This window comes from Nannospalax galili, unplaced genomic scaffold (assembly GCF_000622305.1).
Source record: "Nannospalax galili isolate Female #2095 unplaced genomic scaffold, S.galili_v1.0 scaffold1138, whole genome shotgun sequence".
Lineage (NCBI taxonomy): Eukaryota > Metazoa > Chordata > Mammalia > Rodentia > Spalacidae > Nannospalax > Nannospalax galili.
This window is the reverse complement of record NW_008342297.1, coordinates 2,216,957-2,240,465: the sequence shown is the minus strand read 5'-3', so window position 1 is coordinate 2,240,465 and position 23,509 is coordinate 2,216,957. Positions and strand designations below refer to the sequence as shown.

Genomic DNA, 23,509 nt, shown 5'->3' with positions numbered 1-23,509 from the left:
CAAAAAAAAAAACTTATTTACAAGATTGTCAAAAACAAAAATGCCAAGTTCCTATCAAAAAAAACAAAAAAAAAAAAAAAAAAAAAGTATCTGACAATGGCAGACTCAGGATTAGGCTGGGGAGACTCAGAATGTGTCAAGCTGCATGGAAGGACTCAGGACACACGGGGGCAGGCCCACCAGACTTGAGGCTGTATCCCCTAGAGCCAGAAGAGGAGATCCACAGGGTCAAGCCCCATCTACTTCATGGCTTGTGACCATCAAAGGATGGGACTGAGGCAGATATGGAAACAGGACCTTGCTGCTGGCTGTGTCAATACTTGGGTCACCTGCTTGTGGTCATCTATTTCAAGCATACTGATTAGCATGGGTCAGTATGTGGCCCATAAGTGTCACCACACAGGTAGCTAGCTGCCCCAGGAAGGGCCGGGAAATTGAAGCCTCTGAGTGTCAAGGAAAGCGAATCCTGGCCCCAGAAGATGATGTCTATAGCATGGTAGTATGTTTTAGAAACTGGAAGTCAGGCTTAGAACCCAACCCCCTGCAGGGCCTCAAGTCTCTCCTGTCCTACTAGGACTCCATGGGTGGGGGCAGGGAGAAGACAATGGTGGCATCTGTCTTCTTCAGTCATTTCTGGTGTGTCCCCTAGACAGAATTCCTACTCTGATTTGCATATCAGTGCCTTGGCTCCTCTCCAGCCACCTCGCCAAAGAGCAGTAACGACCTCTAACAGTCAGGAAGTGGAGTGAGCAGTGGTCCTCTGTCATTCCCTTACACCCACCTCCCCATTGTCCCTTTCCTTCCCTCCAGTGTCAGAGAGAGAAAAAAGGACAATGTCAAACGGCTTTCCCCTCTGTCATGCACTGGCGTGCCTCCCTCCATGTGAAGACTTTCATCCCTGTTTGTTCCCCCTCCCGCTGGGCTCCAGAGCAGCGAGGACTGGGAGTCTGCTTGGCATTTTTGCAGGGCGAGTCACCTTGGAAAGGTGGAGGCTCCTAGGAGGGTCCAGAGTGGACGGGTGGGACTCACTCCGAGAAAAGCATGTGTGACTGTCACTCTTAGTTCCAGATGTTTCTCTTTTGCCACCACCTGTTACAAAGGCTGGAAAAGCTAAACTATGTCACCCCTCAGAATCTATGGGGAGTCAGTTCCAGGACCTCCTCAGATACCAACATCTACTGATGCTCCAGTGTCTCTTGTAAAATGGTGCAGTGTTTGCACAGAACCTGCCTAATCCTGCGTGCTGTAGTGCATGTTCAGGTGACTTATCATTCTTTTTAAAAAAAATTTTTTTTTTGTCTTTTTGAAGCAGGGTCTCCCTGTAGCCCCAGCTGTCCTGGAACTCACTATGTAGACCAGGCTGGCCTTGAACTCACAGAGATCCGCCTGCCTCTGCCTCCCAAGTGCTGGGACTACAGGCGTGCGCCACCACGCCCAGCTTTCTTTTTTTAAAATTTTTATTATTTTTACTTTATGTGTATGCGTGTATTGCCTGTATATAGGTAAGTGCACCCATGTCATGCAATGCCCGCAGAGGTCAGAAGAGGCTGTCGGATCCCCTGGGACTGGAGTTACAGACAGTTGTTAGCTGCCATGTTGGCCTGGTTCTTCTGCAAGAACAACCAGTGTTCTTTAACTGCTGAGCCATCTCTCCAGCCCCTACTTATTCTTAATGCAGTATCAATGCGATGCAAATAGTTATCAGGCTTTATTGGTTGGTGGAAAATGACAAGAAAATGTCTATCCATGTACAGTCTGACACACGTTTTTCTCCCACATATTTTCCATCTACGGCTGGGTGAATCTTCAGATGTTGAACCTGCAGCTGTGGAGGACTGATTTTATTTTCCAGGCTCTCTTACAAGTATATGTAATCATGTAGGGATTTGACCAATGAGATGCTGCAGGGGTTCATGAGCAAGCTTTATAAAAGCTTATTTTATTACCAGGGGGAGGGGGTGCATATGCCACTGTGTGCGTGTGTGTGTGTGTGTGTGTGTGTGTGTGTGTGCGTGTGTGTAGATCAGACAACAGCATTGTAAAGTTGGTTCTCTCCCTCCATCTTTATATTGGCTCCTGGGATCAAACTCAGGTTGTCAGCATGGTGGAGGGTTCTAGAAAGGACATGTTGCAGGGATGGTTAGGTGTTCGGGAGAGTCCTGGACTCCCTGCTTGTCCGGCATGAGTGAAGGCTGAGTTGCTTTCCCTGAATCACACCTTGAATTTGTAGACAGTTCATTCTGGACATAACTAGGTTTGGGGTTGAGATGGGTTTTCTTTTTTTCTCAGTCACATATTCAAAACCTTACCTGCTGTCTGTCAGAGCTAATGACGTCACCCCTTTCCCCTGGGAAAATGGTTTGAGGTGTGAAGGCCTTCCATCTATACAGCAAGATGAGTAGTCATCCCCCTTCCTCTGTTCTTGCCTTCTTTCTGTCAGATGCTGGGCTTGGATGCAGGAGCCCTGGCACAAGCCCCTCAGACGGGTCTTTTGTGACCAAGTGAAAACTGGGCTAAGAAAGCACCCCTTAAGTTTCCAGAATACAGGTACCTTTACTCCTATTAGCAAATTCAATGTTCACAACCACCTGTAAATGGGGCTTACTGCATATGCCTAATACAGGGAGGAAAATGAAGCCAAGGGCTGGGGGTGCTGGCAGGAGCCCTAGCCCAGCATGTGCAGGGTCATGGGTTCCATCCCCAGCCCCATAAAAGGGAAAAAATGATTTAGAGAAACCAAAGCTAAGATGAAATTTGTGGTTCATCGAGGACTGTACCACTAGTAAAACAAATGAGTCCAAACTCTGTGACCTAAAACACATTTATTATCTCCCACAGCTTCTGAGGGTGCAGACCCAGAAACAGCTCAGCTCTCATCTGGAGGTTACTTCCCAGTTGACCCATGTGGCTGTTGCCAGGTGGCTTCTCCTGCAGAGCTTCAACACTGCAGCTAGCTTCCCAAAGTGAGTGGGAGAGTGTGAGGCAGGAACCAGTGTCTCACGGCCTGGTCTTCAAGGGAACATAGCATCACTTCTGCCTCATTCTACTCCTTGCACAGAGTGGCAGGGACTGCCCAGCATGTAAGTCAAGGTAGGCTTTGTAGGCTCCCCACAGGCTTAGCCTCCCTCCTGTGACCATGTCTTCACTTGATAGGACTTGGGATAGGACTGAGTGCCTGCTCCCTTTAGGGTAGGTTTGACTGACAGCTTTAGACAGTAAAAAGACTTGGTATATTGGCTGGAGAGATGGCTCAGCAGTTAAGAGCACTAGATGCTCTTCTAGAAGAGCTAGGCTCAGTTCCCAGCACCCACATGACGGCTAACAACTGTCCATAACTCCAGTTTCAGGGGACCCAACACCTTTTTCTGGCCTCCACAGGCATTACACAACACAGGTGCATTTACATACATGTAGGCAAAACACTCAAACATGTAAAATAAAATTTAAAAAAAAGGACTGGGTATACATTTAAATTTGAATTTCAGATAAACAACAAATAATTCTTTAATGTAACTATATCTCAAATATTGCAAGGCAATCCTAGTTTGGAGAGTTTGGGGATGAAGAGGAGGGATTTGGTGTGGGGGCACCTTAAGGGGGCTGGGTAGGGCCTTGATGGATGCCAATCTTGAGGGACCCAGACAGTAGCCAAGATATCAAGGGCTGGCAGATGACACTGTGGACAGTGCTGTTCCCACACTACAGAAAACCTCCCTCCTCAGGGGCCTGGAGAGGGAGGCATCCCCTTCTGGGGTGCTAGGTGGGCCTTGGCAGCCTGAGTTTGAGGGATGGGTGGGGGGAGGATGGCAAGGAACCATGAAGATTCTGACCTGCCCTGGAAGGGGGTGAGGCAGAGAGGAGGCTCCGACTGTGCAACCCCTTACAGTGCTCTTCCCAAGAAACCAGTCCCAAGATCACCTTCCTGGCCCCTGAGCAAGCCCCCTTTCTCTCCCCACATCTTTAGGGGCCCCTCCTGCCATGTCCACTCTCAGCCCACCCAAAGTGTCTTATTGAGAAAGGAACTGCTCCTTACCTTGACCTCAGCCCAGTTTCATAGCACTAGCTGGGCCGAAGCTCAAGGACAGGACCTAACTGCTGTTCCCCAACCCCTGACTGCCTGGCTGCCCACTCAGGCCTGCTCTAGATGAAGCGCCTGTCCTGCTCATTGTAGGAAAAGGGGTCCCCAGGGAAAGGCTGAGGTGGGGGCTGGTTGTAGACACCTTGCAGGAAGATCCAGGCTGTGCCTACCACCATGATGGGTGTCACCACAAACAGGCAGAGGCGATCCACTGTGCGGGCCACCTGGTTCCAGTTGTCCTTCTCCTAGAAGTAGGGTCAGGCACCATGGAGTGAGGGGGGCAGTCCTCAGACTGCAGACTCATACCCCACAACTAGGGCCCAGCAGTGGAATCAGAGGTCTGGCCTCAGTATCTGTGGGAGCCACCTCAGGCTGACGGCAGGGATGGGTCAAGACAGGCTGCCATTGTCCCCAGCAGGGGCCCAGGCCATTGTGCTACATGCACAGTTGGACATTGTGTTGTGTCTGTCTCCAAGAGGCTGGGGACCCCATTCCTCTCTTCGGCCCTCCCAGCCATTCAGGGCTGCTCCTACTTGGGTGTGAACAGGAGAACACACTGGAGAACTGTAACATGTTGCTTAAGAGTAGACAACCAAGGGGGCTGGAGAGATGGCTCAATGGTTAGAAACACTGGCTGCTCTTGCAAAGGACCCAGGCTTGATTCCCAGCACCCACATGGCAGCTCACAACAGTCCATAACTCCAGTTCCAGAAGATTCAATGTCTCCTTCTGACTTCTGTGGGCATTGTATGCACATGGTGCACTTACATGCATGCAGGCTAAACATTCAGACACATTAAAAAAGGAGACAAGCAAGCATGGCGGCCTTTTAAAGGTCTGGTGCTGGACTCTGATGCTCAACTCAGGGTGGGACTTAGTGGCAGAGTCCCTGCCTAGCATGTGTAAGACCCTGAGTTCAAAAAAGTAAGTAAAATAAACATTGGGTATTGTCTAAAGTATCAGGCTTGGAGCTGGGCAGAAAGAAGAGACCCTTAGGGATGCTTAGAATGTGGCCTGGGGGTGGGGCTGTGAGTGCCCCAGAGTGTGTGCCTGGCCCAGCATGCTGCTATGGGGTTTCATGTAGGAATTCTCCATCCCCAAGAAATCATGTCTGGGGAACCTTGCCCACATGTACTCTTTCATATAAGTAGGTACGTGTATGTAGAGGGAACTTTGTCCCCTTAAGATAGGACTCTGAACCCCGGTGTCTGTGATGAGCCCAGGTCCACTCACCTCATTGTAGCTGTTTTGGTCCCTCATATGGTTGACAATGAAATTTGCTCCATCCACAGCTGGCTTCAACTCACTGAAAAGTTCCTGCTGGGCTTGTTCAGAGCTTGCTGGGGGCTGGCCTGTGGACATGGGCCAGAGGCAGGAGTGATGCCTGTCCCTGCCCACCTCCCACACATGGGCCAAGCCACAAGGTTACCCGGGACCCACGTGCAGTGGTAAGGCGCCTGGCCAGCCCATGCCGCTCTGACTGCTTCTCAAACATGAGGTCACTCCGGGACTTGAGTGAGAAATACTCCTCTGCTTTGGAGATGTAGCCCAGGGAGCTGCTCCTCCGGATCAGGGTGCTGGGGCTGGGACCTTCCTCTGCTGGGCGGGACATGTGCAAGAGCCGGGGCAGGGTCTCCAGGAACATCTTTGGCAGCCAGGGGAACAGAAGACAAGCCATTGCACAAATGTGGGTGACCTTTACACATTTATACATTCTAATGTCTATGCGTCTGTCTCTGCCTGCCACACACAGCTAGCTCCTCGGTCTGACCCCATCATCTGGCTCCCATATTCTCTAGTGATGAGCATGTTGGTTGCTTTCAACTGCCCCTCTTTACAGCACAGAGCCAAACTTAGTCATTGAAAATGAGTCTTGGCTGGGTGTGTTGGCACACGCCTTTGAGGCCAGCACTCAGGAGGCAGGGACTTATGCATCTCTGATCTCTGTGAGTTCTAGGCCAGCCAGGGCTACATAATGAGACCCTGTCTCACCCCACCCCATCCCCCCCAAAAAAAAGAAAAAAAGAGAAAAGAAAATTAATCTTAAAAATAAAATGAAATTGGGTATGGTGGTTAATTCTTGTAATCCCAGCCTTCAGGAGGCTGAGGCAGGATTAAGAATTTGAGGCACGCACTTGCCATACCAGCGTCCTTCCTTCCTCTTCCTCCTCCTCCTCCTAGGTCAGAAGAGGCTCCTCCTCCTCTTCCTCCTCCTCCTCTTTTTTTTTTTTTTTTTTTTTTTTGAGACAGGATCTCTGTAGCCTCAGCTGGCCTGGAACTCACCATGTAGACCAGGCTGGCCTTGAACTCACAGAGATCTGCCTACCTCTACCTCCCAAGTCCTGGAATTAAAGGCGTGTGCTACCACACCTGGCTTCTTCTTAAGACAGGGTCTCGTGTATCCTAGGCTAGCCAGTTCCAAACTGGCTGAGCCATTCAAGAATGACCTTGAACTTCTGATCCTCCCACTAGGATTATAGGTTTTAGCCACCACACTGAGCTAATATTTCCAGGCATGCTTCTTCTTTTATGAGCCACATAGTAAGACCCTCTTAAATAAATAAAAACACAAAATGGTGGGCTCTCTTTTCAAGCAATTAAAGAAAAAAGCCATTAAAGAGCTGCAAAACTAGCTAGAAGTGGTGGTGGATGCCTTTAATCCCAGTACTCCAGGAGGCAGAGGCAGGCAGATTCACTGTGAGTTCTGGGCCAGCTAGAGCTACAGAGTGTGACCCTGTCTCAAAAGAGCGGGGAGGGACTTGAGAGATGACACATGGGTGAAGTGCACATGCTGCTCTTGCAGATCTTGGTTCAGTTCCCAGCACCCACATGGCAGTTTGTAACCTTCTGTAACTCCAGTCCCAGGTGCTCTGATTCCCTCTTCTGGCCTCTGCAAGCATTGGGTGAAAGTGGTAAACAGTCATGCAGTGCATGCAGCTGAACAGTCATATGTACAAAATAAAAACAAGTACATTTAAAAAAGAATCACACATTAAAAAAAGAGTTGCAAAACTAACCCGAGCTGTCCTAAAACATTCTGCTGGCCCTGCAGTGGTCCAGAAAAGGCAGCCTTATCCTGAGTACCCTGTCCCCCAGTGCTCTACCCACTTACCTTCTTATTTTTAAGTTTTGTGGTGCAAGAGCTTGAACCCAGGGCCTTACACATGCCAGGCAAGTGCTCTGTCACTAAGTCACGCCCTACCTCTGCTTCCTGCTTTTACTTGTAGCATCATGGGGCAGGATGAGCAAACCTTAAGTGTACCAGGATGAATTTTTATAACTAGTCACTGCCACAGATAAGTATGGAACGCTGCCCTCAAAAGTTCCTTCCTGCCTGCCCTCTTCCCCACCCCCCATTCCCCAGGTAGCCACTGATGCCCTAATTTCTGTCATCACAGATTGGCTTTGGCTACTCCAGAACGCTGGGAATAAACCTGGGGTTTATTGGTCTTCTACAGCCAACGTGTCTGTCCAGCTGAGCACAAACCAGGACCCTTAACCTTTCTCCTGACCAAGAGGTGGTGTCCAGCTTTTGGTTATTGTCAGAACTCACCTTCTTCACCCTTTCAGACAGCACGTGGGTACTGGGTGTTCGGAAGTGGATGTTGAGCACAATGACACAGGTTACAACAACCATGGTGACCAGTATCATGCCAAAGAGCAGGAACCTGTGGAAACACACCGGACCAGGAGCTGGGGACGAAGGGCAGAGGGCATGGGCAGGGTGGGGTTTGGGCAGAGTTCCACTCACTTGCCCACCAGAGGAATGGCCATAGATGTGGCGGGCAGCCTCTTAGAGATAAGCAGCAGGAAGACAGACTGGGCCAGGAGCACGGAGATGGCCACCGAGGTCTTCTCTCCACCTGGGGAGTCAGAACTAGCTGGAAGCTCAGACCTGGAGTCCACCAGGTCCCCTTCATGGTGGGTCTGCCCCCATTGTTCACAATGCCACAGTGTCTCAGTAAACACTGCAGGGTATGGGACTACTGTGCCAGGGTTTAAATCCTGACCCCACAGCTTACTAGCTGGTGACCTCTACAAGTGCCTCAACCTCTCTGTGCCTGTTCCTCAAAATGTAAGCATGGCACTGGGTAAGTACTCAACAAACACTGGCACATTCGCCCAAGCTCTGCCACTCAGAAAGCTCCAGAGCATCCTAGTGGAACCCCAACATGCAGTTCCTAACACAAAGACCCCAACCCGGTGCCGTCTGAGTGCCTGTACACAGTACCCACCTCACACCATTGGGCACTGCTCCCCAACCATGCTGCCTGATAAAGCCCCACCTATACTTCAAGTTACTTTCAAGCTCCATCTTCCTCTAGGGCCCTCCATCCCCATGGCCTGGAATGCCTTCTTCCTGGCTAACCCCCCAAACCTGTGGGTCCTATGGTTTTCACCCTGTCTGCCACAGGCAGGGCTAAGTGGCCTTCGTCTTTGGGACTTGCAGTGCCTTTTCATGGTACTGCCCTATCCCCTATTCTGGCTTTCTTATCAACCTATTGGGTCAGCAGCGAGTGGCCTCCTGAGTGCCAGGTCCATTGTGGTCGCCATGATGAACCCAATCTCTGTCCTGACAGTGGACAGTCCAGGACAGCCCAGCATTCTCTCTCTCCATCCTTGAGAAGACCCTCCTGAGAAGCATTGGTAGGACCCAGGAAGGGCCTTGCCCTGTCCATTGCGGATGACAACAATAAAGTGAGTCCTCCCTCAGCTGGTGACTTATCCTCAGGTCTGTTCCTCTCACCCCAAGAACTCCAGGATCAGTGACCCTCGTGTGGCTTTCAGAGGAAGAGAGGGGCAGGGCTGGAGTGCCTGTGCTGGGTGGCTTTGGGAGAGGCTGCCAAGGGGCCCAAGAATGGGGTGGGGCATAAGGCTCACAATCGCCCGGCAGGTAGAAGACCAGGTTGATCATGAAGGAGATGAGCACGCAGGGTATCAGGATGTTGATGATGTAGAAGAGTGGCTTGCGGCGGATGATGAGGTAGAAGGTGATGTCCTGGTGGCTGGTGCTGTCCATCGGGACACTGGGGTCCACATTGACCTTGGCTGCTCGGTGCACTATCTCCCATTCCCCATTCTCTGAGGGAAGCACAGAGGCAGCTTGGGATCAGGCTGGGAAAGGTGAGTCTATGAGGTTTAGGAGCCTTGGGGAAGAATGAGGAGCTTGGGTGCAGTGAGCCAGGCCAGGGTGTGGTCTGAGAGAGCTGAGGCCTAGAAGGGTCTTGGGCTCTGTGGGCATCTGTCTATCTCTGGGAGTTGGGCTGGTAGGTTCAGTCTATGAGGAGGAAGTTTTTCTCTGTGACTATTTTTTTGGGTTCTTCTGTTTCTTTTTTCTCCCTGGAAGAAACAGAAGCTAGATAGGGTTCAAATAAGGAATATGTTTTGTCTAAAAAGATATCACAAGCCAAAAGTAGGTTCTATACAGATTAAAAAATGCTGTCAGGGGCCAATGAGATGGCTCTGGGTAACAGTGCCTGCTACTGAGCCCGAGGGGATTCCCTCAGGACCCCCATAGTAGGGAGAAAACTGGCTCCCACAAGTCGTCCTTTGACTTCCACACACGAACTATGGCATTCATGACATCCATGCACATACATCGTACACACAACAATTTAGTTAAAAAAAATCCTCTCAGTTCTTGAGTTGGTAGCTCAGGCTGGCATCACTATGTAGCCAAGTATGCCTTTGAAATCCTAATTCTCCTACCTCTGTCTCTTGATTGCTGGCGCTACAGGTGTGAGCCACCACACTGGCTTTTTGTTTGTTTTTTTGAGACAGGGTCTTGCTATACAGCATTGGCTGGTCTAGAACTCCCTATGTAAATTAAGCTGGCCTTGAACTTACTGTGATCCTTCTGCTTCTGCCTCCTGAATATTTAAATTAGAGGTGTGTTTGTCATCATGTCCTTTTGATCTTGTCTTCTAAGTTAAATTAAAGCTCTATTGACATTTCTTGGCCACTCTTCCTTGAGGAAGAACATCAGATGAGCGTGTAAAACCTACTTCCATAGGCTGGAGAGATGGCTCAGTGGTTAAGAACACTGGCTGCTCTTGCAGAGGACTGGGGTTCGATTCCCAGCACCCACATGGCAGTTACGAACCGTCCTTAACTCCAGTTCCACCGGATCTGATGCCGTCTTCTGACCTCTACAGGCACTGCATGACACAGGTGCACTTACACACACACACACACACACACACACACACACAAACAACTTACTTTCCAGAATGTCCCTGTCCTGAAACCAGCAGACATGGTACTCTTCTGTTGGACAGGGCTGAGCAGGCCCCCGCCCCCATGAATCTGAACTGGTCATAGATAGGGCTGGTGGGGACATACCCATCCATGACACAGCCTACCCTCAGCTACCAACCCCGCCCCCCCCTCTAAGTGCAGGAAGGCTCAGTCACCCCTGTGTCAGCCACATCCATCCTCCAAGGCTCTGCCGTACACACGTGTCTCCTGGGTAGCAGGTATGGGTGTATAGGCTATCTGTCCATCTATCCCTATCTGTGTGCACGTTGATGTCCCGGCTGCATGCGCATGAGGTGTTGGTGTGGCTGTGTGGTCCACAGATGTTGGCGTGTCTGTGGTGCCAGCCCACTGTGACTGCTGAAGTACCTGTAAAGCCCTCAGGGTCTATGATGATCCACTCAATGGGGTAGGCGTGGCCATCCTCCTCCTCCTGCTTCAGGCTCATTGTGATCTCCTTGGCTGTGTATTTGAGTGAACTGGGGAGAACAGTGGGCAGAGGGTGACCGAGAGTCTCTGGTTGTGGCCTCTGACTGGGGAAGAGGCTAGTTAAGGAAGGCCACGGCTGGAGGGGACTCTGGTCAGCACAGGACCAAGGCACTGAGGGCGCTTCATTTACTTCCTTCTGCCTCTGGTAGGGGGCCCTTGGGTGAGAGGCCTGGAGAGATGGGCACACCTGAATTTGAGGGAGCAGTTCTGCCAGTCGAAAGGGAAGTAGGTGACTGAGATGGGACAGGAAGAGCGGAAGATGGCAGGCGGCAGCCAGGTCACATCACCAGTGTCATAGACAAGCACGTTGCAGGAATAGGAAATCTGGAAGGAGCCATCATTGCTGGAAGATAGGGACAAGGATCACTGTGTGCCCTGGCCAGCTGGAACTGGGAGGACTGTGGGAGGCAGAAGAGGAAGGGCAGGCCAGGGATTAGGGCTGGAGATGGAGGCTGAGAATGTAGGGAAGAGATGCCGGATGAGGGAGGGAGGCCTAGGAGGGCTCTGCTCAACTTGTTCTCCAGCACAATCTCAGGTAACCACACCATGTCGGAGGGCAGGCGTAGGACAGTGATGTTCCCAAAGTCATTGGCATCCCACTGTAGCCGGCTGTCTATCCAGGCCTGGAAGCCCAAAATCTGTATTAGTAGTGGGCTCTGCCACTGTCTATCCACATGGCCCTCACTTTTCTAGGGAAGACTGAACAAGGCCTGGAAGTTGGGACAAAAGAAATTTGGGGGGAGACAGGTAAAGAGTAAGGACTCAAGCCCGTCACAGATAGTTGTATAGGATACACATAACACAACCGAGGTTGAAGGGCTTCCATCCTGGGCTGAGGGCAACATGAACTTCTGACAGTTCTGATGCTTTTATTAGAGGAGTGGATTCTAATGCAAATTGAGACAGAGGGACAGTTTTTCCATAGGGGAACCCTAATACTCTTGGAGATGCCCTCAGAGCTAGCAGAGGCCTAGACAGATAGACTTCACTGTGGAGAGGGTCAAGCTCTCCTGGAGGAGTGTCCACAGCAGGTTGAAGATCCCCAGTAGAAGTGAGCATAGGGGTCTGGGGCCTTGAGCAGGGTGTCCTTACGTGATCTATCCACACGTTGGTGGTAAGAGTCTCCTCCACTTCTTTCTGTAATGAGACAGAAAGGCCGTCCCCAAAGGTCCCCATAGCTCTTTCACCTAAACTCAGTCAGCAGGCATCTAATCTAACCAGTCCCAGGGGACCACAGCAGCTGGGCAGGCCAGCACCTGCTGGACTACCCCGTTCGGGCAGGTGGACAGTCTAGAGAACAGAGGACAGAAGGTTGCTGAGGAGAGTTGTGGGGGACTGGTGCTGACGCTGGAGGGCAGGGACAACAGCCTTGGATGGCTGCCCGCCTGTAGGGCCATCAGGCATGGAGGAGAATGGCTGAGCATGTCTCAGGGAAGGAGAGCTATCACTGGTCAGGCTGAGGCCTTGAGCAGCTGTCCCTCCCTCCCCTCTCCAGCCCAGGCTGGCCCAGGAGGACCCACTCACTAGGGAGATGAGGTTGGAGAGGGTGAGGCTCATCGCGACATCCACTTTGTCCTGCTTGTGGGCCGCCGGCCGGAGTTCCTTGTTGTAACCCTTCTCCACGAAAAGGTACTGGATCAGCCGCTGCTCCTCATTCAGGCCCCAGCTGCCTGGGAGGGTCGGGAAAGGGAACAGGGTGCTGGGCATTGGACCCAGGAAGGAAATTGCCCTGAGGCCCCACTGGGTCAGCCTGGGATTGGGTTGAGTTGTTCCCTGGGAGTGGAGGTCAGAAAGGGCAGAATGGGAGTGGGTCATGTAGAGGGGGGCCCAGGTAGGCACAGAGGGCTCCTAGGGAGGGAGTTATGTCTATCCTTACCACACACAACCAGGGTGGCCAGCAGCCCCAGTATGGGCACAGGCCCCACCATCCCACACCTCTGACTGGAGCTTCTGTCTTCCCCTTGGCCTGCTGGCTGTGGAATGAGGGTGGGCAGGAGAGGGAACAGGTGCAGGGTTGGGGGTGGTGGTGGGGAGAGGCAGCCGGAAATGCAATCTGATATTTCAAGGCAGGTGGTGAGGGGGTGGGGATTGACAGCTAGGGCAAGAACCCAAGGACAGGAGGCAGAGATCTCAGATAGGGGCTGTTACTGCTAGCCAGGAGGGGAGGATTGGTGGAGACATGGTTTTGTGTGTGTGTGTGTGTGTGTGTGTGTGTGTGTGTGTGTTTCTGGTAACCATGGATAGAGGTGGTGACAGGCAGGCCAGCTGCTGCCACTTGGAAGGTAAAAGATATATTCAGATGGGGACTTAGCAGTCGCCCAGCCTTGGTGACAGGCAGGCCAGCTGCTGCCACTTGGAAGGTAAAAGATATATTCAAATGGGGACTTAGCAGTCGCCCAGCCTCCAGTTTCTTCTCTGTGTGTGTGTGTGTGTGTGTGTGTGTGTGTGTGTGTGTGTGTGTGTGTGCCTGTGAAGGTCAGAGGTTGACAGTGGGTGTCTTTCTCTATTGCTGTTCACCTTATTTTTTAAATTTAAATTTTACTTATTGTGCGTATGTATGACATATGTGGGTGTGTAAATGTGGGTGTGACATGCCATGGCACATGTGTGGAAGCAGAGCAAAACTTTTAGGAATTGTTTCTTCTTCCTATGGTGGGTTCTGGAAGTTGAACTCCAGTCCTCAGGCTTATGCAGCAAGCACTTTTACCCGCTGAGCCATCTTGCTGGCTCGCCACTGCTCTTTCTCTTTTTTTTGTTTCTTCCTTCTACTTATTATTGCCTTTTAAATTATTTATTTGTTTGTTTGCTTGCTTATTTATTTATTTATTTATCGAGTTCCGAGTTGCACATGTGGAAGTCAGAGGACAACTTGCAGGAGTCGGTTCTCTCCCACTATCTCGGTCTCGGGAATCGAACTCGGATTGTCAGACTTGGCAGCAGGTGGCTACTTACTATTCATTTCACTGGCCCATGGCTTTTTTTTTTTTTTTAAAGTGAAGGTCCCTTACTGGTCCTGCTTCCATGAGTGGCTAAGACCAAGAGAAAAGGGAGGACACACAGCTAGCCTAGGAGAAGGACATTTCCACAACGTTCCAATTATACACAGAACTAAACAGGCAAGCATAGAGTAACTATTGTGGTTAGAAGTTGGCAGTGTGATCCTTGGTGGGACCATGGGTGTTGTTGAAAAAATATAGTACTCCCCTCAAAGTAGGTGCCTGGAGGAACTTGGTCTGCTTTGCCCAAGAGAAATCAGATCAAAAGTAGTTTGGGAAGGCCAGACTGTCAGGAATGGAGGGAGGAGGATGGTCTAGGGGGTGGACAGTACTATTTGGCAACTGGGGTGAAGGGATTTCCCTCTCCCTCCTGAGATCCCCTAAGCTTGGCTGGTCCGGCAGGAATGAAGCAGCTGCAGCACCCAAGTGCTAGTCTGGACTTCTAGATGTTCTAGGTAGGGGGCTGGAAGCAGCTCACAAAGGCTTGCCCTCCAGGGAGATGCTGCTACTGCCCAGCTTTGTGCCAGGGTGCAGTGGTCCTTGAGGTCCCCATAGCAGTCTACTTGTAATTTGTGCTTGAACATAGATCATTTTGTTTTTAAGGGGGCTATTCTCAGGGGCCCAGAAGATGAACACCAGGTCCTCTTTGTGCTCTGTGTTCTTGTACGTAGCATCGTAGAGTATAGCAGCAGTCCTGGCTGATAGCATCTTGACCAAAGGGTTAAGCACAGTTTGGTCAACATCACCTGCCAGTATCTTGGAGCTGTCCTTCAGGATGATGTTTTTCTCATCCTCACTCAGGCAGAAATGCTTCTTTACTTTCTTTGGCATTGAGGGCTTGTGAACCTTTGTGCCACTGAACACGTTGCTGACACCATCAGAGACTGCCACACCAGAGACCATGTTTCCAGAAGTGAATGGGAGACAGGAGAGCCACAGGAGAACTGAGCCCATAGCTACTGCCAGGATCCAGTTGAACCCCTCTGCCTTGTTTTTTGAGACAGGGACCCCTCACTGAACCTGGACCTCACCTCTTCAGCTAGACTGGGATCTACTTGTCTCTATTGGGATCTGAACCTGGACCTCACTGAACCTGGACCTCACCTCTTCAGCTAGACTGGGATCTACTTGTCTCTATTGTCTTCCTCCTTATCTAGGGCTGGGATTATAGGTACTATGCATGGCTTTTATGTGGGTACTGGGGATCTTATCTCAGATCCTCAGGCTTGTGTAGCAAGCACTTACCTCTGAGCCAGCTCTCTAGCCCCCCACCTTTTTTTCTTCAGACAGGGTCTCACTCTGTAACCCAGACTACCCTGTAACTCACTATGTAGCTCATGCTGGCCGCAAGGCCTCGAACTCATGTCAATCCTCCTGCCTTGGGTTTCAGAGTGCTGAACTCATAGACACAAGTCACCACTCCTGGCTCCTCCCAGCTTCTTTGTGGCCATTGCTAACTATTTCTGGAGGCTTGACCCTGCCTCCTCCCATCTGATGTCCACCCATTCCCATCCCAGGAAATCTCCAGATTGTTTTTGTAGATTACAAATAACATTTATTAAAGCAGCTGTGTCTGATGACATATTTGGGAAGACATATGAGACCCAGGTTCCCCACTCCATCAACACATACCTGACCAACTAGAGAGTTTGTCACATCTTTCTCAACTCCCTTAGCCCCTGGGGGCAGTGGGACCTTCCTGTGGCTGTCTGGCTCGGGGAGCATGAGGACTGAGTGGAGAGTGGTGCTCCTTTTTCTCCATCCCCTGGCTCTGCTCCACACCCATCCACAGTCCCTGTGGCTCTCCTCCTGTCAGGGCAGCAGAGCGGAAGGCCTGCAGGGCCTGCACCAGCAGCCGGGGTAGACTGTGGGCCAGTGTAGAAGGCTCGAGGCCCACCAGGCCACTGAAGGCCACTCACTGGCTCCCCAAGCCAACACTCACCCAGGCTCTGAAGAGGCCTGTCAGTGTCTTGGAGCTCAGATCTGCCAGCACCTGTAGAGGGAGGGGGTCAGGACCCAAAAATCACTCCTGGGTGGGAAGCCTGGGGGTTACTCTCCTCCTCCGGAACCCGGGAACCCACCTAGATCTTTGCCCCTTTCCTTTACCCATAGTCCCACTTATTTCCAGAGAGCTCCTTTGGACACCCCCGTGAGCTCTTCCACCCATACTTCCCCCATCTTCCCTCTTTCTAGTGTCCCAGCTCACCCCTCCCCCCAAGTCAGGCCTGAACTTTCTGCCTCTTTTCTGCACTGGGTTCTGGCCACTGTGAGGGAGTCTGGGCAGCCTGGGACCTACCTCATGAAAGTTCATGGCCAAGCGCTCTGCTGGGATCTGTAGGATCCAGGCATGTGCTCCCTGCATGGTGGACAACTTCTGTTGCAGGGTCTCCAGCCCAGGGCATTCTGAAAGCAGGGGAGGTTCCCAGACTAATAGAACTAACCCAGAGCCAGTGCTGGGGTGGACATCCTAGGGCAGGCCTCCTCTGCATGCTCCAGATGGGGAAACTGAGGCTTGCAGAGGTTAAGTAATCTTATAAGGCAGAGTGCTTCTGTCTGACACCAACTACGACTCAAAGCCACAATCACCTTGAAGAGTCATCTGTTCTCCCTTGAAGAGAGCAAGCCAGCTGGCCTGCCCTGTTGCCCCCTGAGGTAAGGCTTCCTGGCACACAATCCTACCACCCTTCCAGAAACCTCTTGGTTAGCCTCTTGGCTGCTCCTCTCCAGAAGGTCGGCAGGGGGTGTCATTACCCTTCGTTTGCCAGCGCAGCTCTGACTTCAGGAACCGCGTTGCTGCAACCGGCGATCCTAGGGGTGACACCCGAGTTAGAGGAAGCGCCTCGCCAAGGAAACGAGGCTCAATGACGCTAGAGCTTAGGCCTGGCAGGGTTTGTGGGGTACCTATGTACAGCCGCTGCTCCCGGGTAGGGTGCCCCAGAGGGTCCCGGAGGGACCGAGCAGGGTGAGCTGGGGCAGGGACCCGACGCCACAACCAGGGGCGCGGTCCGAACAGCTCCTGCGCTACCCGCAGCAGGTCCAGCAGCTTGCGCACCAGCGAGCGCAGCTCTGCAGGTAGGACAAGAGGCTGAGCATCCGTCCCAGGTGGACCCAGCCCTCTGCCCTGGCACCCAGGAACCCGACTGACCGCACCGCCTCCGGCGCTGCAGGCACTGCTCCGGCGCTATGCGTGCACAGGTGCGCTCGGACCCCCGGCACAGGCGCGCATAGAGCCAGTCGGTGTCCTCTGGAAGGTCCTCCGTCGAGTCCCAAGTTAGAAGTTCTCTGCAGCTGGGCTCGCGAGTGGAGGGGGCCGCTGCAAGCAGATGCCAGCTCACTCCTTGTTTGCGGACCTAGACCCCGGCAACCCCTCCCTAGAGGGAAAGTGCTTTCCCTGAGAACAAGGGAGCGCAACACCTACGCAGCTAGATGGAAATGTGTTTGCCTCAGGGGTCAGTGGAACCCGGGCAGGGGCCGCTCACCAGTCATCTGCTCCTGCAGCCAATCTTTGAACACGACCACGCGAGGGTAGACCCCAGGCTTCCCTGGTTCCCCACAGCCATCCCCCCATGAGGTGATTCCAAAGAGGACTTCTCTGGGGTGCGAGCCGGGCTCAGAGCAAGTTAGTGGGCCTCCTGAATCACCCTATGGGACCAAAGCCGAGAGAAAACAATGCTTTCACCCAGGCCCCTCTTAGCCTGTCTCGTGCTTGGTGGGGATGGCGGGTCTGAGGGCTTGATTCCATTTTAGTTACGAAGACTTAGCGATTCGGAGGAATTCTGCTCCCAGTCAATCAGAGTTCATACCTGGCACGAGTCGATGCCCCCTGCCAGGTAACCAGCGCAGAGCATGGTGCTGGGACGCAGCCCAGGTCCCAGGGCCTTTTGACAGGTGTCCGCGCTGAGCAGAGGAACCCGGGCCTCCCTCACCGTCTCAGACTCAGGCCCATCTACAAGAAAGAGTGGATCCGGGTTTGGAGAGCAGAGGCAGGGCCTTGAGATCCGCTCTACTTACTCTCCCCTTTTGTGAGACGGGGCAGCATTTTGAAGCTGTGTTCCTTACGTTCCTGCTTGCCCAAACTCCATCTCAACTTACTTCCAACCCCCTTGTTCGTCCCTACACACCCTACACACCCAGAGTTTATCCAGGCACTGACTGGCAATACCTTCGAAGAGGGCCCCCCAGCCCGCGATGGCGCAGGGAGTGCCGGCGGGAGGCTCTTGAGGCCCCTGGGGTAGGCACACGGGGCGCGCAGGTCCCATTGGGCTCACTGGAGTCCACAGTTGCACCAGAGCCAGGCCATTGTGGAAGGTCTGCGGGTCAAACAGGAGAGGGGGTGGCGGTGCAAAGTCAAAGCAGAGGATTTGGGGTGCTGGTCCCAGTTCTGAGGACCCAGGGTCCATCTTCTACCTTAGGGTGGGGCAAGATGCGGTTCACCGGCACCTCCTCTGCTTGGTCCCGCTGTGATCCCTCAGCCAGTGTCACAGTCCACAGAAGCTCATTCGAGATGCTGCGCAGCAAGGACAAGGGCGCAACGAGGCCCTTTGGCGACCCTGCCCCTTTTGCACCCGCAGTGAGCACCACTGCAGTGCCCCAGGGGAGCAGACAGGGACCTGGACAGGGGTCCCTCCCTAGAGCGGGCGAATGTGAGGTGGGGCGCGCTGTCCCACACACCCTCCATCTCCGGGGTCTCCCGAGCCCGGCACTTTGAGACCCACGGTCGGAGGCCGACTTCCGCCAGGGGGCAGCAGAGACCGGAGCTCCCGCATGATGCCCTGTAGGTTTCCAGACCTAGGATTGGGTAGCCCTTCTGGGAAGGTGTCTGGGGACTAGACGTACCCAGCGAAGCAGTGCGCCGCGGTGAGCACCCAGGACGCCGCTACCAGCACGCCGCTGCACAGAGGCTGTTCCCCAAGCTGCAGCCGCACTAGCCAGGGCCAGGCCCCGGATGGAGCCGCGCTGCCCCCCACTATGCGGCCATGAGTCCTGGTCACGTTGGCAGAGCCCGGGCGCCTCTTGCCACATGGCCCTAGAACGGCAGAAGCAGTGCCATGGGGGGGAGGCGGTTCCTAGCTGTCTTCTTGTCGAGGCTCACCCGACTCTGTCACGCTCCGTGGAGCCGTTTAGTCTCACCTGGCTCAGTTGGGTCTTGGAGGAGAGGGGCTTGAGTCCTGAGGCATCCGGGTCCTGCTGAGAACAGTCTTTTGAACCTTACTTCTGCCTCACTGCCCAGCCTCCACCCTGGCCTGAAGGTCCTGTCTTGGAGCCAGTCTCCTCTTGTCCCACACTCTTAACACAGGTTCTATGAACTGCCATGAACTGCCACCTGGGCTCACACTGTCCCCACCTCCCTGCCGTGTCCCGAGCTTGACAAGTCCCTTCCACTTGGAGAGACCTCCAAAAAGCTGTGCCTTAGTTGCAGCCCCACCCAGTCTCTGCTCCCAAGTGGGTGGGACTTAAGGTAAGGGGTGGGAATGGACAGAATGAATCCCCTGTAAGTCTGCAAATTCACTGGGGCATGGGTAGGGAGGCACTCATGCAGTCTGTGCTGAATCTCCATTGACACCTGCTTTATGGCCCACCGGGGACTCCTCTGGGCAGCCTGCACCACCTGAGTACCCTGGGCAGACAGAACTGTGGACACATGGAACACAAAATCATGTCTGGTTGGGAGAAAGCTTCAGTCCAGTCCTCCTGAACCCTGCATGGGAAGACCATGCAGAAGCAGGCTGGGCTCCTAGAGCCCCAGGGAAGGGGTGATAGGGAGAGGGGAGGGGCCCTGGGGCCTGAGACTCAGCCCTTAGAACAGATGGTCCCTACTGCTTGGCCCATGATACTTTCTTAAGTCAGCTGAACTGAGCTGGAGTCTCTGAAGAGTACCTTTCCTTAAAGACTTCAGAGGAAAAAGTACTACCCAGGCATCCCAGAATTAAGCCTGTGGCATAGAGTGACTGCAGTTGAGGTATCTACCTTTGGGCCTAAATTACCAAGGCAAACTGCCCTGGGTCCCCTCCCTTCTAACTCTGGAGCCTTCTCTAAGTGCTTCTAGGCAGTGTTTGATGACTCCTCTTCCTGGGCAAGCCTGTCTGCCCCTCCTTTTCTTCCTATATCATAGTTCCAGGCCCCTCCTCTTAGCAGGTAGGCAGAAGGGCCACCAGTCTTCAAAAGTGGGAGTGACAAGTTTGTCATCCTCTATGCCCCTCCCACCTCAGTGGCTCCTTCAGGCCAGCCCGGCTCACTTTGCAGGGTGCTGGGGGACAGGTGCATGTACAGTGGATGCCTGTGGGCAGTCCAGGGGTCTGGGAGGGGCAGCAGCAGCAGCAGCAACACAGCCAGCAACATGGTGACCTGGAGATGGGGTGGGAGGCGCCTGTCCTCTTTCCTCCTGGGGTCCACCCTCTCCCATGCTTCTTCCTGGGCACAGGATTTGTGTCCCTCAAACCATCTAGTCATGTCGTCTTACACTAAATTACCCAGTTCCAGTGGTCTGCACCTCACCTGGCCCGTACCTCCTGGGAGCCCTCAGAGGAATGGAGCTCAGGGGCTATATAGAGGACAGAAATGGGGAGGTGCATGGGACGGCAGCCAGGACTGGGGGAGGGAATGAGGTAGTAGGCTCGACCCTCACCTTTGAAGTCTCATCATCCCAGCTCTGAGCCCCTCTTCTGTCAAAGCAGCCCTTGTTTCTGCGGCTGCTTCAAAGGGACTGAGATAGGGAAGAAGAGCTGACAGTTGGGCCAGGGGCCAGGCAGAGGGGCTCTGGTGGGCAGGGGCTGGCAGGAGGGAATCCCCATCTGTCTCTGCCCCCTGGGGAGTTCACTGCGAATGCTGGGGGCAGGCCCTCTTGGAGGAAGGAAGGCTAAAGGTGGGGGTGGGCATCCTCAGTGGTCCCACTGCTGAGCGAGCCACTGAGCTCCCAGGCCCCTGCCCCTAATTGCTTGACAGCATCCCTTCTCTGTGTGGCCATTTCTAAAGATGATCAAAGTATCCTAATTAGCACCGTAATCGCTGCACTAGGGTAGTGGGGTGGGAAGAGGCAAAGGCAGGAGATGAAAGGCCCCCACAGTGGCCCAGTTCAAGGAGGACAGGGCCCAGTAGCTTCTGAAGTTCTCCAAGACTCCTGTCCCTGCCTGCTTAGTCTGTTCAGCATTGTTTACAGTTGCTGTGGCCCTGATCTGGCAGGAGGGAATCCAAGGGAGGGTCCATAAATAGGCAGCTGTCCTGGAATCAAGTCACTACCTGGGGCAGGGCAGGATCTTTGGGTTTGAAAAAAGTACCTAAGCATCTCAATTCATCTTGGTGAACTCAAATCCAATTTGGAGTATTTAAGCACAGGAATTGGGGCACACTGTGACAAGGGCTCTGTTCTCTTCAAGACTATTATTACAGAACTTATCCCTTCTCCCCCAGTTACCACCATACTGCATAGAACCAATTTCTCCTATTCAGGAAAGCTGGAGAAATACTGGGTATAGATTGTTGCATCAATTTAATGACACAAGAAATTAGAATTATTTATGAATATTACAGGGTAAATTTTATGTGATCGCCAGACTTCAAAATATCTTTTGTTATTTTTATTTTATGTGTATGTTTGTTTTGCTTGCATGTATGCAAGTGCATCATGTGTATACAGTGCTGGTGAAGGCTAGAAGAGGGCATTGGATCTGCTGGAATTGGAATTGCAGATGATTGTTAACTGCCATGTGGGTGCTGGGAACTGAACCTGGGTCTTCTAGAAGAACAGCAAGTTCTCTTTTCCACTGAGCCTTATGTGCTGGTCAAAACAGCCAGCAGAGATCCTTCTTCCCTCACTCTACCTGCCTCCCTGATGTGGATAAGGCTTGGAGTCCCACCTGATAGCAGGATGGGGACAGATTCTTTCACCGGCACAGGGACTGAAAAAATCACATCATTTCAGATTTATCTCCTGCTGATTGAGACACCTCCACAAGCTGGTGAGAGCCACCTGCGCTTGTGAATTTGGTCATCTGCCATCTGCTTGCATAGAGGAGCAGGGCTTGTCTGCTCCATCCCTGTGCTGTCCCCAGCTCCAACCTGGTCACATGCCTATGATGATCAGTGTTGGCCCCTCTGCCTGCTTCAGAGCTGTGGCCTCAGAGGACATCCAGGACCTCTTCCTCCTTTCCTTCTTTCTCACCATGTCCTTCTCTCTGCCCATGGCCACCTCCATGCCCTTACCTTTACTGGGCAGGTACTGGGGGTGTAGGGAGGGTCTGAAGTATACAAACAGCTGGTCTGCTTCAGGGAAAGAGATAGTGGGGCTAGAAGGGAGATGGCCAGGTGAGAAGAAATCAGGAGCCATACCTGTCACTAAAGGTCCTCCTACATCTCCTCTGCACCCTGGGCATCATTATCCAGGACCTCTTCCTCCTTTCCTTCTTTCTCACCATGTCCTTCTCTCTGCCCATGGCCACCTCCATGCCCTTACCTTTACTGGGCAGGTACTGGGGGTGTAGGGAGGGTCTGAAGTATACAAACAGCTGGTCTGCTTCAGGGAAAGAGATAGTGGGGCTAGAAGGGAGATAGCCAGGTGAGAAGAAATCAGGAGCCATACCTGTCACTAAAGGTCCTCCTACGTCTCCTCTGCACCCTGGGCATCATCTCCCACAATGAAGTCTAGGGGGATAAACAACAGCTGGGGAGGCTCCACTCTGCACCTCTGAGCTGCATTTCTGCCCTGTATCTGGCAATAACCACATAAAGTGTGGCGGCTTCCACTCATGGGCCCTTAAAAATGCTTTCTTTTAACAAAATTTTATTTATTATTTTTATTTTATGTGTATGCGTGTATTGCCTGAATGTAGGTAAGTGCACACGTGTCATGTAATGCCTGAGGAGGACAGAAGAGGCCATCGGATCCCCTGGAACTGGAGTTATGGACAGTTGTTAGCTGCCATGTGGGTGCTGGGATTCGAACCCCGGTCTTCTGCAAGAACAACCCATGTTCTTAACCTCTGAGCCATCTCTCCAGCCCCCCAAAATACTTCTTAAGCCAGGTGAAGTGGTGCACACCTGTAGCTCCAGGAGGCTGAGGCATGATTGTGAGGGCTTAGGAGTTTGAAGCTAGTCTAGGTCACAAAGCAGGACCACATTTCTTTTTAAAAATATATATTTAAAAACATTTTGTTTATTATTTTTATTTTATGTGTACGAGTGTTATGCCTGCATGTAGGTAAGTGCACCTGTGTTGTGCAATGCCCTCAGAGGACAGAGGAGGCTGTTGGGTCCCCTGGAACTGGAGTTAGAGACAGTTGTTAGCTGCCATGTGGGTGCTGGGATTCAAACCTGGGTCTTCTGCAAGAACAGAGTTCTTAACCGCTGAGCCATCTCTCCAACTCCCTATTATTTTTATTTTGATATATGAGTGTATTGCCTGCATGTGTGTAAGTGCACCTGTGTTGCGCAATGCCTGAGGAGGTCAGAAGAAGGTGTTGGATTCCCCTGGAACTGGAGTTACAGACAGTTGTTAGCTGCCATGCTGGTGCTAGGAATCAAACCTGGGTCCTCTGCAAGAGCAACCAGTGCTCTTAACCAGCCGTTGAGCCATCTCTCCAGTTGTTAAAAAAATTAAAATAAATTTTTAGTCTAGACTTGGTTGTGCATGCCTTAATCCCAGCATTCGGGAGGCAGAGGCAGGTGGATCTCTGTGAGTTCAAGGCCAGCCTGGTCT

General features: G+C 52.5%; 2 protein-coding genes and 1 pseudogene across 4 annotated transcripts; all 3 read right to left on the bottom strand.

The window, feature by feature from the left end:
- Nucleotides 1-4,092: 4,092 nt before the first annotated feature.
- Nucleotides 4,093-12,785, bottom strand: Chrnd (cholinergic receptor nicotinic delta subunit). 3 transcript variants are annotated; one of them, XM_008838087.1, is made up of 12 exons: nucleotides 12,699-12,784; nucleotides 12,347-12,492; nucleotides 11,915-11,959; nucleotides 11,336-11,445; nucleotides 11,010-11,165; nucleotides 10,703-10,812; nucleotides 8,960-9,160; nucleotides 7,830-7,941; nucleotides 7,632-7,746; nucleotides 5,519-5,723; nucleotides 5,312-5,430; nucleotides 4,093-4,323 (listed from the first exon to the last, which is right to left on the bottom strand). In XM_008838087.1, exons 1-12 carry the CDS (start codon nucleotides 12,748-12,750, stop codon nucleotides 4,141-4,143), a joined length of 1,554 nt encoding a protein of 517 aa, XP_008836309.1. In that variant the 5' UTR covers nucleotides 12,751-12,784; the 3' UTR covers nucleotides 4,093-4,140. The 3 variants fall into 3 exon arrangements, with proteins under 3 accessions (XP_008836309.1, XP_008836310.1, XP_008836307.1); XM_008838085.1 differs by having other exon boundaries at nucleotides 4,141-4,323; nucleotides 12,347-12,501; nucleotides 12,699-12,750; XM_008838088.1 differs by lacking the exon at nucleotides 11,915-11,959 and having other exon boundaries at nucleotides 12,699-12,785.
- A 1,507-nt stretch (nucleotides 12,786-14,292) lies between these two features.
- On the bottom strand, nucleotides 14,293-14,721 carry LOC103738253 (annotated as a pseudogene).
- Nucleotides 14,722-15,490: 769 nt separating this feature from the next.
- Nucleotides 15,491-20,157, bottom strand: Prss56 (serine protease 56). The gene is given in 14 exon segments (XM_008838127.1): nucleotides 15,491-15,811; nucleotides 16,115-16,221; nucleotides 16,570-16,626; nucleotides 16,720-16,884; nucleotides 16,964-17,131; nucleotides 17,298-17,460; nucleotides 17,622-17,764; nucleotides 17,981-18,141; nucleotides 18,227-18,325; nucleotides 18,655-18,844; nucleotides 18,949-19,002; nucleotides 19,056-19,061; nucleotides 19,348-19,449; nucleotides 20,055-20,157. Coding segments are annotated over 14 exon segments (1,839 nt in total).
- Between the last annotated feature and the right edge of the window lie 3,352 nt (nucleotides 20,158-23,509).

What these genes read in the sequence shown, in the direction of transcription:
- Chrnd (XM_008838085.1), bottom strand. Translation starts at nt 12,750, where the DNA reads ATGGTGGGGCCTGTGCCCATACTGGGGCTGCTGGCCACCCTGGTTGTG. An exon ending in CCAACGTGTGGATAGATCAC is followed by an intron (nt 11,446 to 11,914) that starts GTAAGGACACCC and finishes TTGGGCTTCCAG; the next exon opens with GCCTGGATAGACAGCCGGCT. An exon ending in GCCATTCCTCTGGTGGGCAA is followed by an intron (nt 7,747 to 7,829) that starts GTGAGTGGAACT and finishes GTGTTTCCACAG; the next exon opens with GTTCCTGCTCTTTGGCATGA.